Here is a 17,047-nt window from a genome sequence, read left to right as displayed (position 1 = left end):
AGAGGTGATTTGGATGCTCTAGGATTAAATATACATGGATTGTCTGGTAAATGTTTGTCTAACCTGTTTTTAAAATGCTTAGTAATAGTGATTTCTGCAGTGTCCTTGTGCAACCAATTACAATTATTGCTATTCTAATGACTGGAATATGTCCCACTCCCCCAAGACATACCTAAATCTGTATTTCTGCAAAGTAAATACATAAAATATGATTAAGATATTTATCAGGTGTTTTTTTCCATGTATGAAATGTAATTAATTTAAAGACCGTTATCATGCATCTTCCTACCCCTACTGTTTTTGTCTTTTCTAGAATAAAGAAAAAAGTAATTAACTTCATCTGTCCTCCTTAAGCCTCATTTTCTAGACTTAGAATTACTGTAGCTGCTCTCCTTTGGACTTGTGCCCGTTCATGGACATCTTTATCGATGTCTAATTGCCCATGTTAAACATAGTGCTCCAGCTGAGGCTTTATTAGTGCAACCAGTGGAACTGTTAGTTGTATAAAAGTGGAACAGTTATGTCATGCACCATATATGTGACACCCTATGTAATACCTCCCGGAATTATGCTGCTTTTATTTCCTTTTTTATCCACCACCCCACCCCCCCCACCAGTAAAGTGTTAAGAGTAACTGTATTCTACTGTAGCCTACTATAAACCCCATGTTAAAACAGACTCATTGTACTATGCATTTGCTTTTTCCCCTCTAAGTGTAATACTTAGTGTTGGCCTCCAGCTAACATCATGTTCTTGATATTAGACAGTTTCTCCATTTTGTTCAAGTCTGTTTTGAATTGTTTCCCTTTGAGCAGATGCAGCACCTGTAGTTTAGTGTCATCTATTGATCTTATAAAGATAAATATAGTATTCTATCATCCACAATATTAAAAAACTTAATAGCATCAAATGTAGGACAGAACTTTGCAGTCTTTTACATTTGTTTAAAGTTAATTAAAGACGCATGTCTTAATAAACTATCAGAATTGAATTCTTTTTTCAGGGAAGTCAGTGGTATTGCTACCATAAAAGAATTAAATGAAAAAGGGATCCATTCTATTATAAAGGTCCCATTACTGGATTATTTTTAACTTTGGCACCGATTATGTAAACACTCATATACACATGCCCCATTGAACTGAACGGGACTGATTAGCTGTTTAGAGCGAAATGCTTTGCAATCAGAGACTATATCTGTGTTGTAAATCGGTTATGGTGCCCAGCTTAGCTATTTTTATTGTATTGAAGTGAACATGGATTTATTAATTTCTCTAGAAAATTTGCAAAAGTCAACTTTTCATGCATTTCTTCCTTTATGGAAAAAGTCATAGTACATATGTTTATTAAGTTTAAAATTCTGTGCCCTACAAACTGACCTACAAAAATGAACTTAATTGCAAATTAACTTTGGATATAATTAGCTCCTTAGCAGGCTATCTGCAGTGACGGTGATCTGCACAGTAAGATTTCTTCTCTTACTGTATTTCCAGACCTGTAAAGAGTTAATAACTCGGTCTTTTGTACAGCTGTTGCTGGATACAAACCGGAGGATCAAAAAGCAACCTTTAGGTTCTTGCTACTATACTGACTAGCTGGTCATACCAGGAAAGTGCTCTGTATGTACGAGCACTGAGTTGGAGCTTCAGCTGAGTTTTATAGTTCAGTTCCTTTAGGATGAGGTATTAGCGCTGTGGTATGCAGTGTTTTTGAAGTGTGTGTATCAAATCTTAAGAGTTAATTCATTGTCAGGTGTTTTGGGTCTGTAAGATATAAACTCTACTGACAAATGCTGATAAGAGCTTGGTTTGTATGGAAGATTCCATACTTTGATAATACAGATAACTTTATAGAAAGAGGTCTATTTCCCATCCATAAACTTTTTATAAGGCAAAAAGAGTCTATTTTATCAAAATCAAACCTGATACTCGGTAAGTGTCAAAACGCTTTTAGCTGCAAACAGGAGGTGGTATAGAGAACTTCCGTATGAAAGAAACATTTTGCAGAAGTTAATATAGCATAAATTACATACAACGAGTCGTGTACTTATACAGATACTGGGGGTCTGATTGCACAAGCTAAGTAGTTCTGACAACATAACGTGCTTCCTCTTTAATATCCTATTTTTTAATTATGTCAACACTCTTTGCAAAAATTTTCATAGCCTACCACTTTATGCATAACTATTATTTTAAAGTAATACTTGAGAGTTATTTGAAAGCAGAGTTTGTATTTGTAGTATTGGAGTATAGCTTCTCAAAATGTATTTTACTGTTTTTGCAGAATTGGAGAGGTGTATATGCCCTGATTTCTTCTAAGTTTAAAAAGAAAAGCCTACACTTGAACGAACATAGCAAGTTCTAAGCCACCCATCTTTGCTGTATCTGCCTTGGCCAGGCATGGTAGGAATGCTCAGAACACTAGTTATTCCTAGTTACCCTGAATTAAGCCATCCATGGGGTTGCAGCAGTTGAAGATGGGAGTCCCCATCTCCTTTCAGGATTATAAGACTTTGTAAATAGCATGAAGCCTTCTGTTTCCTTCTTTTTCTTGTACACTGAAAGACTCTTGGCGGGACCCAAGGAATGGGTCCATTAAATAGAACTCGTAAATAGGAAAAAATACTATGTTTCACTGTTAGAGATCCACTGTTTGGAGGGCTTGATTCTGTTTTGAATTGTAGCGAATTATTAGAGCAAAGTTTTCCTATTATTTTATTCTAACAAGTTGCAATTGATAATGTCACTCAACAACAGTTGTTAGGTAGGGTAGATAGGCACGAAGCATTTTCTCAACTTGCATTCCACAGAGATCACAGTTCTATTAATAAAAGCCATATAAGACCGCTGCTAGCTTCCTGGATACAATAGAGATTCATTTAGTAATGATAGGAATATTGTATGGCATACCTATTCACCATACCACTTGGTGTAAGGCACCACATTTAGCATTTGTTTTCATATGCAGCACGTAAGCTAATGGTGTAAAAATGCTTAGGATAGCGTGAACGTTCTTTTCTGAAAGTTCAGGAGGGAGGGTTTTTTTTGATGGAGCTCATTGCTTTCTCTTATACGCTAAATAACTTTGCCTAGCATGACAAATAGCTGCCAAAGAAGAGTCATACTTCAAAATAAACCTCAAGAAGACACTTGCTTAGAATGAAGCAAATGACGCCACATATCAGCAAGATACCAGAACCATTCTCCTCTGAACAACATAATCTACCTTAAAGGGATTTTGGTGAGAGTTATATGATGCAACTAGACTGGCATGGCCAGAGCCCTGACCTATTTGCAGCAACAAAACCTGAGCACGTCTGTTGGCAAGCATTGACTCTTCCCTCGCCTTAAAGAAAATCTCTGAGGCTACAGAAAGTTCTAGTGAATATATCTGTTGGAGCGTGCTTGCATACTTGCTTCCCTGAAAGGAAGTGAGATGCCCTATCATGTGGATTCCCTTGTGGTTTTATTTTTTTTTACTCATATCTGTATTTGAATGTCAGGACCTCCTTGAGGAGAGCATCATCACAAGCTGTATTTTATGGTCAGTATCATTTATGCGTGCCTCCTTGAAATGTGTCTTTTCTGAAGATGGACCTTAACTTGTCACCAACCTAGCTCCTATTGGCTTGCTTGACATGCACAATCTTAAGTTAACTCACATGGAAATCCCCTTCAACTGATTTCTTTATTTTCTGGATTAAATCAATAATAAACTTTTGAACTACAAACAAGTACAAAATGAAACATTGTGAACTCTGATGTAGCTTAAAACCTGGATTTTTAAATGTGCATAGCAATAAGGCTGAAAGAGAATCTGGAGCAATCTGCCTGCAAGACCTTAAAGACAACTGTTGTTAAAGAAAAGCTCTTAGGAACTCCAGTACTGCACTGGGGCAAGCTCAAACGTACCATCTGCACTGGTGGTCTTTGCAGTGGTGGGGCATAAGGCAACAGGGGAAGACCAAAATAGCATAGCTCCCTGAAGGTGATGTTCCTTCCCGCAGCCATGGACTCGTTATGGCCAGTGTTCTGCTATTCACACCCCCCTCGTAGGGGATGTTCTCAAACTTTCGCAATGCAGGCAAGCAGCAAGTGAACTTCTGCCAGGGTTAGATGATGATGGCTCTGGGGGAATGCATTACGTGCCTAAGTACTGAGCTCTATTCGTGGCTGCAGCAATGCTGGCTGGTTGGTCATAAATCCGTATGGCATGCTGCATCTGTTGCACCAGTGGATGTTACTCTGCTATGTCTAGAGTCTTTTTCACAATAGGTATGATTTCCCTTTATGGCTGTTCTCACACTAATTGGCTGAAGGTTCACTCTGTGGTGCTCTGTACCACTCCGATGCCAACTACTGGGCTCATGCCTTGTGTCTGTCTTTGTCAGTATTTGAAGCCCAGGCCTGCTTGGTAGCTGATTTGGCTAGATTCATCAGCATGAATGCTGTGATTTGTTTTTCTTTAGCCCACATATTAGAAAATATTCTGTTGCCACTGCCTGTCTGCATGTAGAGGTCTGGCAGGTACACATTGCAAATCCACAAGCCAAAAATTGTAGTAAATGTATCATTGCTCCATATTTGACTAGTGTGGTGGCTGAGACAGAACCGTTATGGTGTCAAATTCTCAAATCTTTTCTAAACCTTCTATTCTGATTCCCAGCATCCAAGGATACAAGGCCTAACAACTGTGAAAATCTCAAGGGAAAAGGTAGGAAAACTACTAGCCATCCATGCTGTCACTACCTTAATAATAACAATAATAATTTGGATTTCCAGCTAAGAGACAGAGATGGTGCTGTATAAAGAGCAGGAGTGTGTAATAGGCTTTTTCAGTGCTTGTAGTGGCAGAGAGAAATGTCATTTTGTGCTTAAGTAATTAATGACATTTTAAGTATTATCTGCATATCTACTGGCATTTGTCAAGACGTGGAGGGCAGAGGACTGGTTGATGGCACCTGGGTAATGCCTAAACCTCTGGTTGACTGCTTATGACTTAAAATATCACTGTATCAGCCATGAAGTATGGCTCGATGCAAGCGTCTGCTTTTAAGAAAAAAGGTTGTTCCATTCCTTTCCCTGTCCTGTTTTTAGAGCTTTATCTCTGTACTGTCATGGAGCATTTAACTTCCTTGGCATTGAGTTGGCACTGCAGGATATAACTGTGGCCACTGTGGCCTTTTAGGATAGTACATTTTTGTTAGTAACCACGTTTTTGTAATTATTTCTAAAACTTGCTTCGCCTCAGCTTCTCCTGCAGGGAGGAATGTTCAAGATCTCTGCTGGTTTGTTTCTGGCAATGTCAAATGACAGGCAGCTCTTGGGGTACTGGCACGGAGATGAGGAGCCTATCTGTTATTTCAGCTTCATGGTTGTAGCCTGTGCATCACAGCAGCAGCAAAAGGCAATTTCTAGTCCTGTTCCAGAATTTAGTGTGGCAAGTTCCGTGCAGTCACTGTGACCCCATAATAATATTTCTCATAAAAATAGAGTGTATCTGAGAGTACAGAACAGTTTGGGAAGCGAGATGACTCATCAGTTGGCTAACTTGGGGAGGGTTGCATACAAAATGCTGATCTCTGACGTCTGAAAATAGTGCAATTTTTTTCCAGTTTTTCCTAAGATAAAGTGGTGTTATTGGAGTTTGGACAGTTTTGCATAGGGCTGCATCATGTGTTAAAAAGTGTGTGAGGTTTTTTTGTCATTTTTATTAACATTTTCTTTGTGTGTTACCACAATTGCGTCTTCATTGCCTGAAGAACAGACTTCAAAATTGAATGAATTCCCCATTGAAAGGAAGGAACAAAAATTTATTCCCATTTTTATTCCCACCTGTTAAGAACTGCTGCCCCTGGAAACTAAGGGCTATTTACTAACACAGAAATGTTGGAACTGTACTGACATTTCTTTTTAAAAAAAATTGCATAAAAAAGATTGTGAAGAAAACAACTTTAAAGTTTCCTTTAACAGTTCTTCCCTTGGGTTGTAAAAGTTGAATAGAACTAAATATTAGTGAAATGCAACATAGTGGTTTATTTAAAGCTTGCCTGGTAAATAAAGTCAGAATTCTAAACTCATCAGTAAAATCCTCCAGTTTCCTTACTCTGAGACCTTAGTGTCTGCCCCTTCCTCAACTGCTTTTTTGCAGGTAGCTGCAGTGTTTCCATGAATAATTAGAACGTGAATCCTGTCCTAACTGCTTGTCTACCAAGGCAGGGAAAGTATTGGCCTACTATGTTTTCTACATACTTGGATATCTACTTAGATTTCTGTTACAGGTTTTATGGTGGATTTTTAAAGTGTTTGAGTGTCTTCTATAAAGAAAAATCTGAGGACCAAGCCTAGGTAGTTTCAAATGTTAATTTGAGTACCTAGTTTATTACCTAATGAAGTCGAAAGATACTGATTTTTATTTCGTGGCTAATGTAACCCAGCGCATGGATGGCTGACATGAGGAAGATCCCATAGCAATTCCCTGTCAGAGCTGGAAGTGAAATAGCAAGTTCTTCAGTCTTACTCAACAGTTTTACCTGTATGTTCACTGCTTCTTGATATCAGCATCTCAATTATATTTTTAATGCATTTCCAGTCGATTTCTGATGCTGGTCTAGCTTTCACTTTTTTTATGTACTGCTTGAATAGGACTTTTTAATGGCTTTTGCCCGGAGGATGAATAGTTGTGCCTAGCAGAATGTAGTGCAAAGTTGCTTCTAGAGTCCTGAAGGGGATAAGCTTTGCCTTCTTTAAAGCGTAAAAGAGCATGGAAAAAGTGTGTATTTTTATGCACTGCATTCTGATGTCCTCCAAAGTGTTCAAAGTAACTTAATAATAATGTGTGGCAAGTGTCTGTGGAATAGAGATACTTTTCCTAGCATCCTTGCCTTGAAGGTGGCAGATTTTGGGGGTAGTCTTAACTCCATTGGTAGCTCATTGCTTCCTGTGCGGTTCTCTGGACAAGAGTGAGCAGGTGCTGCTGACTCCCTTGGGCGTCCTCCTCTTTGAACCCAAGGCAGCTGTCTGTGTATCTGCTGGTTTCCTTGATCCTGCAAGTCATACCTCTGAGATGCTAGTAAAAGGGAATAATAACCAGGGGGGCTGGAATATTTGTGGAAAGCAAGTTTTATGAACCACCTCCAGGTTTGGACCACTCCTCTAGAAGGGTCCAGCTTCATTCTCAGCTGACAACCTCACCCACAAAACTCCTACAAAAACATGTAGATCTCATCTTCCCAGCCCTCTGTCAATCCCTGCTGTGCAGTGCCAGATGCTTTGCTTGATCCTGATCCTCACCACCTCTCCTGAAAGTCCTGGGATTCCATTCCAAATGGAAAGGAAGTGTAAAACTGAGATGAGCCTCAGAGCCATGGCAAGAACAAAAATTGTCATCAGTTATTTCTCACCGGGAAAATAATGCTGGTATCTTCCTGACACGGATGCATGGATATATGTCCTTAGTAAGCTTTCCTGTTAATTCATCTTCCAGTATTTATCTACTTGAAGAAAACACTACAATTTAACAAGTAATTTCAGTATTAAAGTGATATATTTATAATGTGCCCTTTTATAATAAGCCTTTTTGCAAAAGCTCTGTTCAAGACTTTCAGAGTCTGACTGTTGGATGTGTAGAAGTGTTTATTTCAGTCTGTGAGATATTTTGGTTTATTCACCTAGATAAAACCTGAGGAAAACAACTTTCTGAAAGCAGCATAGCATTCTGGGAGAGTGCAGTTCTCTCTTGCAGGAACAGCAGAGGCCCACCTGCTTCTCTAAAGAGTGCAGCGCCGTTCCAGTTGGGCACTTCTCATGTGTTGTAATTTCAAGGTGAAATTTTCAGCTGCTGCTGCTTCTTCCCCTTACACTGCCTAATTTTGCCTCTGATTTTCACATAAAGAAAAACAAGAGGGATATAGAAAATGTCATTAAATACCTGTGTGTTATTTCAGCATCTTAGGGGTTAATTTTTGTCAGGTACCTGAAAGGAGTAGTATTAATGAAACCCAGTAATGTTAATTTCCTTTTAAAAAGTCTACAGATGGCTAGTTTTTATATCAGTAGAAGAGGATCGTGAGGGAGTACTAGAAGGAAGTGTCAGGAAGGTAAAGGCAGCTTCTTAACATGTTATTAGTACAGAGAAATCACTGTCCTCTTTATCCGTGCTGGAATTTTATCACGGATTGCGTCTCCCTGCAGATTTCTGTTGTGTAGTATCAGCATGATACAGAGTAACAAACAAAAAAATTCTACTACTGGTTGGTTGCCCTTGGTTTTGTTACTATGTTAAAAAAAAAAAATACTGACTTGTGGTTCTTCTGACACGACTACAGCCTTACTTTCATAATGGGATCAGACTTAGACTTTCAAAATAAGTAGTGAATTTTTTTTTTTTTTTTGATAGTCAAACCATGCCTTTATTTATTCAGGATGTAGTTTCTAGTTGACATCTGCAGGATACCTTGTCCCCTATTTAAAAACAAACAAACCACAAGAAAACAGAAGTGCATCATAGTTTTGTGGATTATTCTGAATTCCAAAATCACTCTTAACTGCAAGTTACGTGTGAGTAAACCCTGTTGGAGTAGTAATTATTGTTTCTATTATTAAAAGAATTGCCATTCTGATAAAACAGTGTTAGTTCTTCTGTTTTTGGTTGCTTGTTATTCAAGAAACAAAGCATTGAATACATATGCTTCAAGAATTGCTTTCTTTTTTGTGGTTAAATGATTAAAAAATTAACACCTTCTTTCCTTTTAAATCATGTAAATAGTTAAGACTCATGCTGTAGCTAAGCTGATTCTTTCTCTGTTTTAAAAATAGAAAATGCTAGAGCAGCCCTTCCCTTCCCCCACTTATGTACTCACTAGTCCAAGCTAGTAAATGTTCCTGAATGGATTTCAGTGTTGTAGCCATTCTACAGTAAGTACAGCGAGATCCTTTGTGGAAAAGTGAAAGGAGGAAAAAAGGTAGTAGGAATCCATCTGTGGGGGTTCGTCAGACCAGAGTACCTGCACCAATGACAGACAGGCTTTCCTCGAGAAACAAATAATGACAACAAAGGCAGCTGTTCAGAGGAGCCAGAATCTCCCCAAAAGACGTCTAGAAAGTATAGGGGAGTGTCCTGCGAAACGAAAAGCTAGCTGGGGTATTCTGACCAGCCAAGGTTAGTATAGCAGCCATTTCAGAAACTGTGTACTGAAATATGCTGAGCTGACCCAGTTTATGATGTTCTAGCTTTAAACTGGTTTTTTTTGTTCAGGGTTTGTTGTTTTTTTTTTTTTCCTAGCTGTAATATAAATGCATGCTTATGTTAGTGGCACTTTATTGTCCTGCATGGGTTAAAACAAGGGTGTTGAAGCTATTTTCGTTCTTTCTGCACTCTTATCAGCTGATCTAAAATACCTTTTCTTGTTTATCTGCCCTATTTGTTTTATGCAAGTGTTTAAGGCTTGACTTACCCTGACTTTTGCTGTCCTGTCACAAGGTAACTGGATACTGAAGGCTAATTGTTTACAACAGGGAACCGGGGAATGAAAGGAGGGGGAGGAGTAAACTTTACCTATAACTTTATATGTAAAAAGAAGGTTTTAGGTACCTGAAATAGGAGGAAATGGAGGAACTACAGTGACAGAATTATTGTTGTGTACTAAGGTACTAAAGACAAAGAGGAAAATTTAAGGGTTTGCATAGAGAAGTACTTAGGAGGTATTTAAGTTGCTGGACGCTGACGTTCTCAGCAATGAGGAACAAACTCTGTTATAAAATAAGTGTTTAGGACAGTTATTTTCTATGCCATGATTTCCTGTTTTTTTCATAATACAACTGTGTAAAAGGGAGCTTTAAGTAATTGCAAGAGTCTAATAGGAATTTTTTAAAAGAGTGATCATAATTCCAATTATATTATGGTATTCATGTATTGATATAATAAGGCTTAGAGTGAAACAAAAAAGAAATTAAGGAAATCAAACTTGAAATTCTTGATAATATGATATCAAATTAAAAACTGGAGGTGTTAACACAGTCAAGGAAAGGAGGAGACAGGAAAGAGGGATTTGGTATACTGCACATAAAACTAATTATGAATTTACCATGTAAAACGTAGCTATATGTTACAGGAATCAGAGTTACTCTTAAAATACCTTTGCTAATTTCCAGTATTGCCAGCTTTAGAATTAAGCAATATTCAAGATTGTAAGCAACAGTTACCGTAGCTTCCCAAGTAACTGTTTGAATGCAATGGTACTGTAAGGTTGTATTTTTTCATCAATTTTAATGCACAGTGTATCTTTTACCCTCATGTTGTTCACTGTTTGGGCTAAGTTTTCCGGCTTTAGGGTAACTTTTATTTATGATCACTTCAGCTACTTGGGTCAGTAGTTCCCAAAGGACTAGGACATCCTCCCTCAGACTGAAAAGAAATTTTACAGAAGTTTATCACTGTTAGCACTAGCCACTCCTTGATATGGTTCAGGGTTAGGCTCTTTAGCCATTCTTATAAAGAAATAGCCACAGTTAGTCAAGTTTTGAAATTTTCAAAATCACAGTGAAATATGGAAAGTAAAATTTTCTGAAGAATCCATCTTAACACAGGCCAGCTACTTACAGCCTCTGTGATTGCCTAACTGGCGTATATATTTTTTGATGGACATCTTGAAGATGAGACTTCTGTTGCAGTTGAGGCTTCTGGTTGGAGCAGTTCCCTTGAATAACAGGTGTATCTAATATCAAATCTGAAGGACGCTCTTTTCTTGCCTATCTGTTCCCATCCATGGAGGTACCCAAACCTGACTTTGTTCTTCAGGCACCCTTGGAGAGCAAAGGAAGAGAAAGTCATATTGCAATGCAGTATTTATTTAAATATGCAGAAAATGGACTAAAAGTGATGCAGCGGGCGGAATATGTCATGATAAGATTTGGTGGAAGGGCGAAAGGATTGAGTCAGGCCAGGAAGAGGTCTTCAGACTACTGGCTTGAGGGTCCACAACCAGACTATTTTACTAAAATCTCCTCAATGTGGCAAAAATCAGCACACTAGGCCCACCTTCACTGCCCAGCTGGGTACTGCCTTTAAGGCTAGGGATTCGGCCATGTGCTGCATTTACCCTCTGGCAGGTTGGGAAAACACTGAGAATTCTGAGCACATCTTGGGGAAAATTGCTTGCAGTCTGGATTAGGGCTGAGACTGCATTTGAGGAATAAAATTATGTGAGGCAGAAGCCCTCCAGAGTCTGAACTCAGCTCAGAAAGGCCCTATGCCTTTTCTGTCACCTTCTAGTTTGGAAGGCCACTGAAAAACCCTTACTTTGTTTTATTGACTTGTCCAAGGAAATAACAACAGCCTAATAGTACTACCAGCTGCTCCACATACTCAGATCAAATCTGAAGTGGGTCTAACAGATTACCGAATTTAGAGGTTGATGTGATTTTATGCCTTGGTGCTCTAGGTATGGGCCACGGAGTTTGCCAGCTACTTTCAGCTAGAAAAATAGCCAGCCAGTTGTTGATCCTTCAAGATGATGGAAAAAACAAACTGTGCATGAGCAATGGACGGGGGATTTGTTGCTGTGCTTTCATGTGACAGGAGAAGGGGCCTGACACACTTCTTCCTGCGTGTGCAAGGCCTGGCACAGAGCCAGCAGCAACAACTGCTGCTGCCGCTGCCATCGTCGTTACCATTGCCTTCACGTAGCATAGGGTTGCTTCGGTTGGGAACCAAGCGAGCTATGTTTGGATATTGCTGTTGGTTTTTAGGATTTTTTAATACTGTTCAGTGGCTCATGTTACTGGGTGAAAAGTATGTTAAATTGCAATGCCAAAGCACTCAGAATTTAGGAATTGTTCAAGGTAATGTTGCCTGTGCCATGCTGATTTGACCCTCTAATGCTTTATAACCCAGTATTTGGCAACACAGTCACACGCTGTACTTTTCTGCAAAGCCCCTCCTTCCTTTGGTGTGCAAGATGGATGATGTTCTGAGAATGCTTTAGGTTTATACTCAGAAAAAGTACACCCAATGTTTTCCTGTATGTTGCAAAGGTTAGAAGGCATGTAGTGGATGGTAGGAAAAAAGGGTTAATGTCTTAATGTCCCTAAAAGCAAATTCTATTCTTGTCTTTGCTGTGGCACCTGTGTGTTTTAAGATCAACCATCTAACCTAAAAGTTTCTTGACTGATCATAGTTATTATTATCTAAGGCTGAAATTTCAGAAGCTCAAAGCTCTAATAACCATAATTAAACTATGCTTTCAGTGGACACTCTAATGCTTAACTAGTCTGGAAAAAATAAGCTATTAGATTGGTTTTACAATTTAAGCATTAAAACTCTGTCTTTTATTTCCTTAGTTATAAAATAGCATGAATGGATGATGATATGAAAATAGATTCAGCAGGGGTTTTGAAGTATTCTTTTGTTATCGGGAGAATAAAAAGGCTGTATAAAATTAACAGGGTTATAGACAGTTTATAGTTTGGATAGCATGTGAGAGATCCTACTAGATATGGAGATACAAAATAATTGGAACACTAACTCATTCATTGAATACAACACTCAAGTGGCAAAACTAATGTGTGGGCATGTAATATGGGTGCATCATAAACAGAGCTCTGGGAAAACAAGTTTCTTTTCTACGGTTTTCAAGAGTAGGCAATCACTGGCATTTCCATTTGGAATGAAATCCCCAAATTTTGAAAGTCTACAAGATGATAAACACTGGAAAGAATATTGGTTTGAACCAATCAAGGTTTCATTTTTTTGTATGTGTATGTTTATATATGTATGTGTATATGTTTACATATTGTTATATAATTTTTAGACAAATGAAAACAAAGATTATTGGAATGAAATATTTAAATGCCACTTGAACGACATCTTCTCTCTCAGACATATTTTAATAATCTCTAGCCTGAATTCTGATTGTTCTGGAGTTCTTCAGTGTTGATTGTTGGAATTGCATTGGTTAAAAATAAGTGGCTTCTGTTTTGCTTATCATATCTAATCATAGTAGTTAAGCACCACAGATGCATTTCTTAACTTTTAAATCCTTGACTTAAGATTCTTTTCAATGGTTTTTAACATCAAATATCAACTAAGTAGTTGACACACTTCTTTACCCTGCAAGGGCTTTAGACAAATGAGTAATTTTATAGTGCCACAGTAAAAATCTGTTAGAGCTTAATCACATATACAAAATAGCAGGCAGTTTTAACAACCAGAGTGAAGTGAGTCCGTTGATCTTTGGACTATAATGTTACAGAGTTTTCCTGTTACACTTATTGATCCTGCCTGTTGCTTCAGTTGCCACAAACTGAAACACTCAGAATACATCTTAAGGAATAAAAGGTAACAGTGATGAGCTTAATATGTAGCTTTTGTTAGTTTTGTGGAAATAAATATTAGCTACAACACTTTCCATATAGTCTGTGTTTCTTATCTCCCAGTAATGAACTGTGGCAGGCTTCTATTTTCAGCTCTTCTCTGATGATACTGCTGCTTCTTCTTGAGGACTGGGACCAAGCAGTATTTTTCTAAAGTGCTGAGCTGTGGCATAAATGTCAGTGAGATTTTTCATTGTTTTGAAAATCTAAATTTTAATATACTTCTTACACTGTTAGGCTTTTTTTGTTTGTTTGTTTTTTAAGACTACACAAATTTTTAGATATAAAAACAAAAGGGTGGGATGACCAGAATTAATGATTTCTATGAAAATGTTTTTACTTAGTATTTTACTACTATAATCATAACTGCAGAATGACTTGTGGGTAACTGCAGGTAGATGTAAAGGATTGAAGTCTGTAGGAAAACGTGAAGAAATAACATTAATGACTTAGAAGTGGATCAAAGAGAGAATTGCACATCCCCATTTTTTGGAATTTTCACTGATGAGAATAGTTATCAAAATGCAAATTTAACAACCAAAGAATTGTTTAGAAGATAATTGAGGCAATAGTGAACTGCTAAAAGAAAAACACAGCTCAGCATATGGATCAAATAACATTTGAAACATATGCAGAATATCTTTGGTTATTCCTTTTCTATGTATATTATGAGTAAGTAGTAAAATATGAACATTTGGCAGTGCTTCCCCTACAAATCTATGTACTAATCCTGATTTTTGAGGATACAGAAGTATATGTCTCATTGCATGAGGTTAAAAAAGGAGTAGTTTCTCCTGCTGTTCTTATTCAGCTCAAGGTTCTCTTGATTTTACTGTGAGTTTCTCTTGTGTTGAAATGCCGTTAATCTGTCTGGGAAGGCGAGTGCACAAGTACCGGCACTTTGAAAAGTTGTTATGTTAAAAAAAGAAATGTGAAAAATGAACCAAAAAGGCCACAGTCCTTTAGCACAAGAAAAGAAACTGGCAACTTGTATATGCTCATATCTTCAAAGCTGTGTTTACTGAAGGGTGAAAGTTCATATTACAGTGAGCTACTGATCTCCTTCCAAACATAGCTGGAGCATATTAAGAGCAGGCCCAACTAGCAAGAACAGATTTTTTCCTTTTATTTTTATTTTTTTTTTTTTTTTCCAGATTGAAAGAAATGAGTAGGATTTATAATTGCAATTGGCTGGAAGTGCCATGGGGAGATGGAGATTTAGGTATTGTATGATACTTCGTAATTTTTTTTTTAACTTCGCCTGTTAATACAGTGGATATATTTATTCTTTCATGTTAGTGTTTACAAAGCAATGTAGGCTGCCCTTCCTGGTAAACTATACACCAGAGAACTTGGAACTAATGTGGCTTCTAAATATAGTTAGAGATACTTTGTATTCAGCATCTGTCAGAGACCACATTGGTAGGGAATTAATGCATTAACAGTTTTGGAATAGGCTGTGCTTGCTAATACTGCTGTTACAGGCAACAATGAATGAAAAAATGCCCTTGTTTATATTCTTGTTAATGCTTTCAAAGTAAGAGATATAGCAAGTTTGTAGATTAGCAAAGGACAGTAATCTAGACAAAGAATTTATTTTAAGACATCTTTGATGTTTATTTATGATAGATATTTATTCTGGACATATTCTTGTCCCTGTGGTATTTAATGATGAATTACTATGTTTATCGATAAATCAGTTGAAATGCAAAAGGTTTTTTTCCAAACTTGGGTTGCACAAAATATTTCTGCAGCCTTTTGCTTATAGATTTTATTTCTAGTAGGGGTGATGCAAGCATTTTGCATTTAATAGATTTAGCAGAAACAGCTAGATGCTGGATGTCTGTACATGAAGACAGTGATATAAGGTGGGTCTAGGTGCAAAACAGAGCTCACAGTGAGATTTGGCCTCATTTGATTCTCTAATGTCACTGGAATAATGACATTAACAGACATTCTTCTAAGCAATCCAAAGGGGAAGGAGGTGAAAGAAAGAAAGGAGGAAAAAACATTGCTTTCAGATGCTACCTGAATCTTTGTTCTGTTTGGAGTTATACATGGCTACAAAAACGTCCGAAGTGTGAGTGTATTTAATGGACATAAAAACTTCATGACAGTTACAATCTTAGATGTTTTTCTATATAATTGTTGTGTCTTTTTTTTCCTCTGATAATTTAGGAGTAGGATAAACTGTCGAGAGAGAAGTTCTCATCTGTAGAGATGGGGACAAAATTTCAAAAGCAGCCTATAAATACAGCGTTTAATTATTTTTTATGGATTCTTTGCAGCCACCAGCGGGAGAACTTAATGGATCTAATTCATTTGAAGAAGGAAAACATTGGTCAGAATTCTCATAGTGACTGCACACATCCAACCACAATAGGATAAATATATCTGAGATTATTGGGGTGACAGAAAATACTGATGTTTTGCCAAAATCTGGTCACCTTAAGATTTCTGAGCTCAGTTTTTGTAGCATAATACCCCTTAAAATCCCAATCACTTTGTATATGGGTGTTTGGGGGTTTTTTTGAAGCTGTTATTCTGACTAGCAAGAAGAATTGCAAAATATTACATTTAGTGAACCTAAAGTAAAAAGTATAGGGAATGACATGTATGCACGTACATACACATGCACGCACAGATGATCAGAGCTTAGTGCAAATAATTGTGAAATAGTACTGGAAGCTAGATCTTGCCTGTGGTCCATCTGTTCCACAGATGAAAAAGTACGAAGAGGTTCACAGGTACTGGATACTCTGACATAATAGAAATCTCCATGCATTTTTAAGATCAGCTTTACAAAGCTTTAATCTCCTATATTTTTTAATGTCTGTGATCAGCTTTATGTAGTCTTATGATCACTTAACTACTCAGCTGTGCTTTTGTTTTGCTGCTTTTGATTTCAATAGCATCCAGTAGTGCTGAGTTCCACAGTGTGCTTATATGTTCTGTGAGAAGATAGTCTTACATCTGAGTAAGTTTTAGTTTCATTCACTAACAGGTCTATGAAAATTGAGGTTTTATCTCAATTTCCATATTGTGCTCTATTTCATATGTTTTTCACTATGCCCAGATTTCTTTTCAGGTTGAGCAGTCTTAATCTTTTCGGTCATTCTTCATGTGATTTGAGGGCGTCGTTTAGGGTAACCAAAAGTGTGTACTTTCTGAAACAGGCTAGTGGACAGAAGAGGTCCAATAGGAAACAGAAACAGGGTCTATTTCTAGTGAGTTACCTTAGAGTTTAGGCTGATGATTGCCGATGATTGAGCAACAGTCTTCTCATCTAAAATTCATTGCCTTGTCACTACAAGGGAGTAGCTGGCTTTGCAGGCCATCCTAGACCACTGCAACAGACAAAGCCAAACACATTTACGCATTAGAGATTCCTCTGCCGTTGTTACCAAGTCATCGTACTGAGCTATTTCTCTCTATGCTCCTTCAGGGATTCTGGGGGGCTTGGTATACCTCACATGTGTGATTGTAGTAGCATTTTACAGTTCCAGTGATTTTTCTTCCTACAGGAATGCATGTGAAGGCAGGGTAGTTTTTGGGTTTCTGGTGGTGGTGGTGTCCCTTTCTTTTTCAGGGGTGATAAACAAATGAAAATAAATGCCAAACCTTTACATTAAGGATATCTAATTATTTTTAGCCCTAATAGCCTATTAGAATGAGAACTT

General features: G+C 37.6%; 1 protein-coding gene across 5 annotated transcripts in view; it reads left to right on the top strand.

The window, feature by feature from the left end:
- ASB5 (ankyrin repeat and SOCS box containing 5) overlaps positions 1 to 17,047 on the top strand; it is a 28,677-nt gene that overhangs the window by 3,383 nt on the left and 8,247 nt on the right. The window contains exons 1-2 of one of the 5 annotated variants that reach the window (XM_075091170.1): positions 8,864 to 9,156; positions 14,522 to 14,589. The exons of 1 other annotated variant lie outside the window; for it this stretch is intronic. In XM_075091170.1, the coding sequence (XP_074947271.1) occupies positions 14,532 to 14,589 (58 nt within the window). In that variant the 5' untranslated portion in view covers positions 8,864 to 9,156; positions 14,522 to 14,531. Of the gene's footprint in view, positions 1 to 4,662; positions 4,711 to 8,838; positions 9,157 to 14,521; positions 14,590 to 17,047 lie in introns of those variants that run through there. 3 more of the 5 variants (XM_075091167.1, XM_075091171.1, XM_075091169.1) reach the window with 3 other exon arrangements.

The sequence above is a fragment of the Phalacrocorax aristotelis genome, chromosome 4, assembly GCF_949628215.1.
Source record: "Phalacrocorax aristotelis chromosome 4, bGulAri2.1, whole genome shotgun sequence".
Taxonomy (NCBI): Eukaryota; Metazoa; Chordata; class Aves; order Suliformes; family Phalacrocoracidae; genus Phalacrocorax; species Phalacrocorax aristotelis.
This window is presented reverse-complemented; position numbering and strand designations above follow the sequence as displayed.